This window comes from Triticum aestivum, chromosome 7D, assembly GCF_018294505.1.
Source record: "Triticum aestivum cultivar Chinese Spring chromosome 7D, IWGSC CS RefSeq v2.1, whole genome shotgun sequence".
Taxonomy (NCBI): Eukaryota; Viridiplantae; Streptophyta; class Magnoliopsida; order Poales; family Poaceae; genus Triticum; species Triticum aestivum.
This window is the reverse complement of record NC_057814.1, coordinates 113180050-113190576: the sequence shown is the minus strand read 5'-3', so window position 1 is coordinate 113190576 and position 10527 is coordinate 113180050. Positions and strand designations below refer to the sequence as shown.

The window sequence follows — 10527 nt, the reverse complement described above, 5'->3', positions numbered from 1 at the left end:
GGGTTGGATGAGATTTATCATGTAATCGAGTTAGTTTTCTTAGGGTTTGATCCCTAGTATCCACTATGTTCTGAGATTGATGTTGCTATGACTTTGCTATGCTTAATGCTTGTCACTAGGGCCCGAGTGCCATGATTTCAGATCTGAACCTATTATGTTTTCATGAATATATGTGAGTTCTTGATCCTATCTTGCAAGTCTATAGTCACCTACTATGTGTTATGATCCGGCAACCCCGAAGTGACAATAATCGGGACCACTCCCGGTGATGACCGTAGTTTGAGGAGTTCATGTATTCACTATGTGTTAATGCTTTGGTCCGGTACTCTATTAAAAGGAGGCATTAATATCCCTTAGTTTCCAATAGGACCCCGCTGCCACGTGAGGGTAGGACAAAAGATGCCATGCAAGTTCTTTTCCATAAGCACGTATGACTATATTCGGAATACATGCCTACATTACATTGATGAATTGGAGCTAGTTCTGTGTCACCCTATGTTATGACTGTTACATGATGAACCACATCCGGCATGAGCTTATTTACTTTTTCGTTGCTACTGTTACAATCACTACAAAACCAAAAAATATTACTTTTGCTACCGTTACCGTTACTTCCATACTACTTTGCTACTAAATACTTTGCTGCAGATACTAAGTTATCCAGGTGTGGTTGAATTGACAACTCAACTGCTAATACTTGAGAATATTCTTTGGCTCCCCTTGTGTCGAATCAATAAATTTGGGTTGAATACTCTACCCTCAAAAACTGTTGCGATCCCCTATACTTGTGGGTTATCAGGTAGCGGCATCTTCACTAGGAAGGCCAGAAAATTGATCTTTCGTGACAAGATTCAACAAGGCAGCATTAATTTCACAAGATTCAACATCGGTAATAGGAGCAATCGGAGTGCTAAGAAAATCATTGTTGTTGGTGTTGGAAAAATCACACAATTTAGTATTGTCTTGAGCCATCGTGACAAACAATCCAACACACAAGCACACAAGAAGCAAGCGAAAAGAGGCGAACGAAAAAGAGGGTGAATAAAACGGCAAAGGAGAAGTGGGGGAGAGGAAAACAAGAGGCAAATGGAAAAGGTGAAGTGGGGAGAGGAAAACGAGAGGCAAATGGCAAATAATGTAATGCGAGGGATAAGAGTTTGTGATGGGTACTTGGTATGTCTTGACTTGACTTGACTTAACGTAAGCCTCCCCAGCAACGGCGCCAGAAATCCTTCTTGCTACCTCTTGAGCATGCGTTGGTTTTCCCTTGAAGAGGAAAGGGTGATGCAGCAAAGTAGTGTAAGTATTTCCCTCAGTTTTTGAGAACCAAGGTATCAATCCAGTAGGAGGTTACACGCAAGTCGCCTTGTACCTGCACAAACAAATAAGAATCTAGCAACCAACGCGATAAAGGGGTTGTCAATCCCTTCACGGCCACTTGCAAAAGTGAGACTTGATAGAGATAATAAGATAAATATTTTTGGTTTTTTTATTATATAGATTGGAAAGTAAAGATTGCAAAATAAACGGCGGAAGAAATAGTAAATTGATAGGAAAATAATATCATGAAGATAGACCCGGGGGCCATAGGTTTCACTAGTGGCTTCTCTCAAGATAGAAAATTCTACGGTGGGTGAACAAATTACTGTCGAGAAATTGATAGAAAAGCGCATAGTTATGAGAATATCTAGGCATGATCATGTATATAGGCATCACGTCCGCAACAAGTAGACCGAAACGATTCTGCATCTACTACTATTACTCCACACATCGACCGCTATCCAGCATACATCTAGAGTATTAAGTTCATAAGAACAGAGTAACACATTAGGCAAGATGACATGATGTAGAGGGATAAACTCAAGCAATATGATATAAACCCCATATTTTTATCCTCGATGGCAACAATACAATACGTGCCTTGCTGCCCCTGCTGTCACTGGGAAAGGACACAGCAAGATTGAACCCAAAGCTAAGCACATCTCCCATTGCAAGAAAGATCAATCTAGTAGGCCAAACCAAACTGATAATTCGAAGAGACTTGCAAAGATAACAAATCATACATATAAGAATTCAGAGAAGAACCAAATATTGTTCATAGATAATCTTGATCATAAACCCACAATTCATTGGATCTCGACAAACACACCGCAAAAAGAATTACATTGAATAGATCTCCAAGAGAATCGAGAACTTTGTATTGAGATGCAAAGAGAGAGAAGAAGTCATCTAGCTAATAACTATGGACCCGAAGGACTGTGGTAACCTACTCACACATCATCGGAGAGGCTATGGTGTGTATGTAGAAGCCCTCCGTGATCGATTCCCCCTCCGGCGGAGGGCCGGAAAAGGCCACAAGATGGGATCTCACGGGTACAGAAGGTTGCGGCGGTGGAAATAGGGTTTCATGGTTCTCTCGGATGTTTTCAGGGTATATGAGTATATATAGGCGAAGGAAGGAGGTCGGTGGAGCCACGAGGAGCCCACGAGGGTGGGGGGCGCGCCTCCCTGCGTCGTGGCCGCCTCGTTGCTTCCTTGACGTCCACTCCAAGTCTCCTGGATTGCGCTTGTTCCAAAATAACTCTCCCGAAGGTTTCATTCTGTTTGGATTCCGTTTGATATTCCTTTTTTGCAAAACACTGAAATAGGCAAAAAAACAGCAATTTGCACTGGGCCTTTGGTTAGTAGGTTAGTCCCAAAAATCATATAAAATTGTATAATAAAGCCCATTAAACATCCAAAACAGATAATATAATAGCATGGAACAATCAAAAATTATAGATACATTTCAGACGTATCACCCCCCCCCCCCCCCCCCGCGCGCAGTAGTTTGCATAACCCAGTCAATCCACTGGTCTAGAAACGCTTTAATTTTTAGCATATGTAAAATAAAAGGTCACTTGATTTTATCATAAGCTTTTTCAAAGTCTACGTTAAAAATAAGAGCACCCTCTTTTTTAATATGGTTATTTAAAGCCTCATGTAAAATCATAATCCCCTCCATTATGTATCTCCCTTTCACAAAAGCACTTTGGATGCGAGATATGACATCCCCAACCACACCATTAAGTGTATTCATTAAAACTTTCATAAAGATTTTAAAACTGACATTTAGTAGGCAGATAGGCCCATATTTCTATATATGATGAACATCTTTCCTTTAGGGTACCAAGGTAATAATACCATAGTTTAATCTAGATATATCTACGTCCCCTTTCTGAAAATAATCAAATAAAATCTTCAAGTCAAATTTTATCAAATTCCAGAAAAGTTGATAAAATTCTGCGGTAAATCAATCAAGTCTAGGAGATTTATTGTGGACCATTTTACAAACAAATTCCTTAATTTCCTCCACAGAGAATTTTGAAGTCAATTTTTCTGCAGCCCCTCTTGGAATATTTTTTATTCTCAACATGTAAGGAGGTGTCAGAAACCTTAGGATGTCCAAATAGCTTTTCGTAAAAATTTGTAATATATTCAATCTGATTATTCTCCCCTTCAATTATGCCCTCTACTTGGTCTAGGGAATTTATTTATTTTTCCTACTTTACAGTTAGCTTTGGCATGCAGATATTTAGCATTAACTTCTCCTTCAATTATTTCTGTTATCTTGGCTCTCTGTTTCCATTCAAGTTCCTCTTGTAACATAATTCTATCTAACTGAGCTCTCAAGTCTTTTGTTCTTGCCTCATATCAGAAGTTAATCCGAAAAACTCACACTGTTTATCAATATTACCCAATTTGATCAGGGCAGCTTTCTTTAAAATCTTATATCAAGCATTCATGTTCCTATTTCATCCTTTTAATTTGGCAATAAGCTTCCTCAACCTATATTGCCCTTTTCTATATTAGGGCCCCTAAAAGCAGGATCCAGCCAAGCATCAACAACTAACTTTTGAATCCCTTCTCTTAAAAATCAGGAGTTTCCAAATTTGAAAATAGTGACAATTGTGGCACATCACGAGTCTAAAAACAAAGGTGTGTGGTTAGATTTCCCTCTAACCATAGTAGTACACTAAGTCAAGGGGTAATTTACCTCCCAATCAATGCAACAAAATGCTATATTTAACCTATCAAATGTAGGTATTTACAAGTTAGTATCTCAAATATATTATGCATAATTCAAATCTAGCTCTCTAAGACCAGCTTGCTCAATGAAGTCATTGAACAGAAAACTATAATGTCCATGTGCCCCTGGTTTATTTTTTAGATGTTTTCGTAATAACCTAGAAATCTCCCCCAAATAAGATAAGATTATTGATATTCTGAAAAACTATGGATAGCTCAGCCAAGATGTTTGGCTTTTCTATCAGGGTAAGCTTCACCATAAACCAAGACCTGATCCCAAACAAATTCAGTTTAACATCTTGCACCGCCATTTTGATATAATAATCCGCATCTTCGTGAGAAATTACATCAGTATAATTAACTCATAAGAAAACGCGACCAGATTCCCCCCTAGAAGGGGTATGACGCCAATGGAAATCTCTGCCAGCACATATATTTTGTGGCTGGATGTAGATTCTTTTATGGTATCTTGCAATCCCAGGAAATCCACTTTTTTATCAATAAACGATTCTCCGCAAAATCTTTTCTTAATATGACTTCCAAATCCTCTCATGTTCCAAAAAATATCTCTCATTTTAAACACGGGAGAATTCCGATTTGTTTTTTCCCAAGGTTATCTAAACCTGGTATGGAGCAAACATGTCTCCCACCAGAATTCTGGGGTGACTTGTTATTCCTTTTGTTTTCCTTATCAAAAGATAATTTCCTAATATGGTGACAGTTTTCGTCTTTAGAAACAATGTCACTTTTCCCTTCAGCAGACAACATCTCCTCTACATCATACTCCCAACTTTCAACCAAATCTTTCCTATCATCCTGTGGAGAGTCATATTATGATGAACATTAGCTTGCTTAATTAAATCAAGCCAAGTTTGATTAAAATATTTGATAATATTTAAATTGAAATTAATAATTTCCATAGAATTTCTCAAATTTAACCCCACATTTTGAGCCAAATTAACAAAATGTTCATTAGAATAATTAACTACACTAGGAATAGAGTGTTTACCATAATCAATTTTTTCAGCAACTCACTTTATGAATAGAGAAATTTAGTTCCCTTACATTTGTATTGAGGTATGTTCGACTTATATATCCCTAAACGTTACGTTTGCCCATCACCAAATGAGAAGTTCATGATCAGTCGAGCTCTAGAGAGAATCACTGATCGATCCAGTGCAGAGAGATTAAGTTCGAGATTTTGGTGAGATCGGATCAAAATAGATTTGATCGCCCCAGTTAAACGATAATAAAAGAAAATTAGGGGACATCCTATTAAATTGAAACCATACAAAGAAGATTAGCATGACCCCTGCACAAGTGTAACACAAACAAATCTAGATCAAATTAACAGTTAATGAAAGACTCACATTTATTTAAGTGTGCCATAGAAAGGCTCATTATTTATTACAGTCCAGGATGGAATACATGGCTTATTACGGCATTCCTTTTATTTACTCGCTCGGTCCCTCTGGCTAGTTAGGCATACGAAGGTGCATGCGATTAGGGACGAAAGACTAGATGTATGTATGCATGTATGTACTGCGAAGACGTGCATCACAGTTAGTATGGTTTCTGTCCAATGATATTCCCGCGGGGCTCGTAGTTGCAGGTGATGAAGACGCCGAGGTTATTGTTGCAGACGACGCGGGCGCAGCCGATGCTGGTTGACGCGCGCCACACCACCTGCGTGTAGTGCCCGCACACCTTCCCCGCCGCGCAGGTGTTGGAGCCGTAGTCGTAGTCCTTCTTTTCGCCCACCCACGCGTTCACCGCGTCCGCCGCCTTCCAGTCCGCGCCGGCCGACCCCCAGAAGATGTTCTCCCCGTACGGCCCGCCCGAGTGCTGGAGCTTGCAGTCGTTGATCCTCTGGTTGGCGTAGCTCTGGGCGAACCCCTGCAGCTTCGTGCTCCAGGTCACCGCGCCCACCCCGACGGCGGCACGGGCAGCGTTGTGCGGTGAGAGGTAGTCCTGAGGCGAGTTCTGCGCCTGGGAAAGATTAGCCATGGCGGCTGACATGGCTAGGGCGAGCAAGATGGCTAGCTTGGGCGTCTGCATTCTCGTTTCGCGGTGTCTAAATGATTTATCTGTGCCTGCACTAGCTAGCTTTGCTTCTGTACGTATAGCTTGAGTATAGGGGTGTTTTTATAGCGGATTTGTGCATGAAATTTCTGCAGTTTGCCTGGAAAGTCTAGCACCATGGCAACTGGCAAGGAATTTTCGTGGAGTGGCAAAGAATTCCACGAACAAGACAATTCGATCGAGTCTGTCTCATATGGATTTTGTTACGAACGGTGATAACTAGTCTCCAGTCTACGTCCCTATCCAGAAGGAGAACCCGTGAGGCCGTCAGTGGGTAATGTATGTAACGTACGCATGGCATGGCATACTTGGACTATTTCATCATTTGCCCTCAAAGTTGTTAGACCAGGCGCGCTGCAGATCGTGTACTACGGTTACTACTAGGGTACTTCATATTACTGGATTCTTCTATGTCCACGTCACTTTCGGGTAGCAAGTTGTGACACACGGTTAGTTTTCTGTGGAAAATGGGATGTACGCGCGCGTGCAGTTGAACTAATACTAGCTAATTGTCTGTGAGAGCATACATACTTTGATCCTTCCATCCAACGCTCGATGACACCTTTAATAATTAACGTGATCTTTTCTTCTGTCCAAACAAATACTCAATAACGTGATTTTCCCTCCAAGAAAGACATGATACTCTCCACAATTAATGTGATCGTCCATTCAAAGAATGATAATGTTCATAAATAACTCTATCCTATAGTCTAATGCTCAACGATACTTTTCATAATTAACGTTATTCTCATGTCCAAAAAATGATACTCTTCTTAATTAACAGGATCCTTCCGTTCAAAGAATGTTACTCTTCATAACTAACGTGAAACAAACAAACATATGAACCAAACCAAATCACGACATACCATCACGGCTGTAGACTCCCCTTTAATAGTAGAGAAGACTAGTCAAAATATATCAGGGGACACCTATTTACTTTCCATTGAAGTATTTTTCTTTGGCAAAGATAGAGCGCAACATCGATGCGTAACACTATCAATGGGAGACACCAGGAATGGGGCACTTCGATAGACCAAGGATGTTGTACTCCAACATGTGTTACTTCGGTGTGACATCATTTCATACTTCTCCCAAAACAATCGAAGAATCATGTGAGGTCAGGTAGGCGGCAACAATGGCATCTATGTCGAAAAGATGTAGAGGAACTCCACGAGTTGCAGATCTCTCGTATGTTTCTTCCTCGTTGCAATTTTTTCCAGGAAATGAACTCGAAGACACTTATTTTAGAGTTGCCATGCCAGATTACTAGTCCTCAAAACTGAAAATAGCGGGTCGGTGTGCTTCGATGTCTGCATTATAAACACACAAACCATTGAAAAGAAAATACACGCGGCAGCCAGCCTCAATTTTTTGAAATATAAACAGAAGATGTTAAAAACGAGGACATATGTGCTTGCACAGGAAAAGTGTGCAGGTGGATGAGATGATTTTCTCGACCTCGTCGTCATCTCCTCCTGCCAATATCTTTTGGAATAGCAGAGGTCTGAGGGACTTGGCTAAAAGAAGGTTTCTTGCTGAGGCGTCTGTCGAGCATCACTTAGATTTTATCGCTCTTTTGGAGACGGGGAGAGATAATTTTGCGCCTCAGTTTCTAAATTCTTTGTCGGGGGGCATTGCATTTGATTGGCATTGCTTGCCGCCGAGAGGAAGATCAGGTGGAATCTTACTCGGCGTTAGGTGCGAGACGCTTGAGGTTCGCAGTGTGGTTATGGGAGACTTTGCTGTCAAGTTCCGGGTGCGGTCGAAGGAAGATGGGTTTAACTGGGCTCTGGTTGTGGTTTATGGGGCTGCGCAGCCAGAGTTCAAGCCCGATTTCTTGGCTGATCTAGTTCGGATGTGTGGTTCCGAGCAGTTGCCGTACCTGGTGGGGGGTGATTTCAATATTATTAGAAGGCGTGAGGATAAGAATAATGATAACTTTGACGGCAGATGGTTGTTCATGTTTAATACTATCATTGAGAGTTTGAACCTAAGAGAAATTGAGCTCTCGGGCAGAAAATTCACCTGGGCTAATGCGCTGCCAAATCCGACGTATGAGAAGTTGGACCGTGTGTTGGCTAGTGTCGATTGGGAACAGAAGTTTCCTCTAGTAACAGTCCAGGCCTTATCCCGTGGTATTTCCGACCACACGCCGCTTTTTGTGGACTCTGGTCAACCCTCCCACGTGGGGAACAGGAATGTGTTCTCCTTTGAGATGGCTTGGTTTGAACGTGAAGGCTTCTTGGATCTTGTGGCTAGAGAGTGGGCTAAGGATTCAGGAGGAAAGACTGCGCTTCAGCGATGGCAGAATAAGATCAGGCACTTGAGGAGTGTCCTGCGTGGATGGGCTAAGCATCTTAGCGGGATTTATAAGGTTGAAAAGGAAAGGCTTCTTTCCCTTATTCAGTCCCTAGATGTAAAGGCCGAAACCACGCTTCTGCCAGTCGCGGAGCTTCAAGCCAAGTTGGATGCGGAATTGAGGCTGAAGGAACTTCTTAGGGAAGAAGAGTTGAAGTGGGCGTTGCGGGCCAAGGTCCGGAGAGTAGTTCAGGGGGACGCGAACACTGAATTTTTTCATATGATTGCTAATGGTAAGCATCGAAAGAAGAGGATCTTTCAGCTTGAGCAAGATGAGGGTACAATTGTAGGACAGGAGAACCTAAAATTGTATATTACTGAATTCTATAAGCAGTTGTTTGGTCCTCCAGACAATAACTGTGTGTCTCTGGATGAGTCCAGGGTTGAGGATGTTCCTCAGCTCACAGTTGTGGAGAATGATGTTCTGACGGCTCCTTTTACCGAGAAAGAGGTATTTGATGCCGTCTCACAAATGGAAACTAACAAAGCGCCTGGCCCAGATGGATTTCCAGCGGAGTTCTATAAGAAATGCTGGTTTATCATTAAAGGAGATTTGTTGCCTTTGTTCAATGATCTGTTTGCTGGGCAGCTTCATCTTTTCCAGCTAAATTTTGGAACGATCACCCTTCTCCCTAAGAAAACAGAGGCTGTGAGAATTGAGCAATTCAGGCCAATCTGTCTTCTTAATGTTAGCTTCAAAATTTTCACCAAGGTCGGGACCAATAGGCTCTCACAGATCGCGCATGCTGTTGTGCAGCCTACCCAAACGGCCTTCATGCCGGACAGGAACATTCTCGAGGGTGTTGTGGTCCTACATGAAACGCTCCATGAAATCCACACGAAAAAGCGGATGGGGTGGTTTTCAAAGTGGATTTCGAAAAAGCGTATGACAAAGTCAAATGGCCTTTCCTTCAACAGGCTTTACGTATGAAGGGTTTTGATGAGGCCTGGTGACGCCAGGTAGAATCCTTTACGCAAAAAGGTAGTGTTGGAATTAAAGTCAATGATGATATAGGTCATTATTTTCAGACACACAAAGGCCTGAGGCAAGGAGATCCAATGTCCCCTATTTTGTTCAACATTGTAGTCGATATGTTGGCCATTCTCATAGGCAGGGCAAAGAACGCCGGTCAGGTAGGTGGCTTGGTGCCCAACCTAGTTGATGGGGGTGTGTCCATTTTGCAGTACGCTGATGATACAATCATTTTCATGGAGCATGACTTGGCAAAAGCGAGAAACATGAAGCTGGTGTTGTGTTTATTTGAACAATTGTCCGGTTTAAAGATTAACTTTCATAAAAGCGAGTTGTTCTGCTTTGGTAGAGCCAAGGAGGAACAAGAGGCTTATAGGCAATTGTTTGGTTGTGAATTAGGGGCTTTACCTTTTACTTACCTAGGTATACCCATTCATCATCGTAAGCTCACGAACAGAGAGTGGAAATGTATCGAAGATCGGTTCGAAAAGAAACTTAGTTGCTGGAAGGGCAAACTTCTGTCTTATGGAGGCCGGTTGATTCTTATTAATTCGGTGCTCACAAGTTTGCCGATGTTCCTACTATCTTTCTTTGAGGTTCCAGTTGGGGTTAGGAAAAGGCTGGACTTTTATCGGTCAAGATTTTTTTGGCAGAGTGATGATCTAAAAAGAAAGTATAGACTCGCCAAGTGGGATATTATTTGTCGTCCCAAGGATCAGGGGGGGTTGGGTATCGAGAATCTTGAGGTAAAGAACAGATGCCTGCTTAGTAAGTGGCTAAATAAGTTATCAGATGGGACTGATGCGACTTGGGCACAGATACTTCGTAACAAGTATTTGCAATCCAAAACTTTGTCACAGGTGATAATGAGACCAACTGATTCGCCATTTTGGAAGGGGCTTATGAGAGTTAAGACAGCCTTCTTTAATAGAACAAAGTTTATAGTCAGCGATGGTAACGATACTCGCTTCTGGGAGGAATCCTGGCTTGGTGAGACTCCTTTGGCATTACAGTACCCAACTCTGTATCGTATTGTGCATAGACGT

General features: G+C 41.8%; 1 protein-coding gene and 1 non-coding gene across 2 annotated transcripts; one reads left to right on the top strand and one right to left on the bottom strand.

The window, feature by feature from the left end:
• The first annotated feature begins 5323 nt into the window (after positions 1-5323).
• Positions 5324-5426, top strand: LOC123171657 (U6 spliceosomal RNA). The gene has a single exon (XR_006485340.1). It is a non-coding gene; the product is annotated as a U6 spliceosomal RNA (small nuclear RNA).
• LOC543422 (pathogenesis-related protein PRB1-3) lies at positions 5407-6180 on the bottom strand. The gene has a single exon (XM_044587903.1). It carries the CDS (start codon positions 6124-6126, stop codon positions 5632-5634), a length of 495 nt encoding a protein of 164 aa, XP_044443838.1. The 5' UTR covers positions 6127-6180; the 3' UTR covers positions 5407-5631.
• Positions 6181-10527: the final 4347 nt, after the last annotated feature.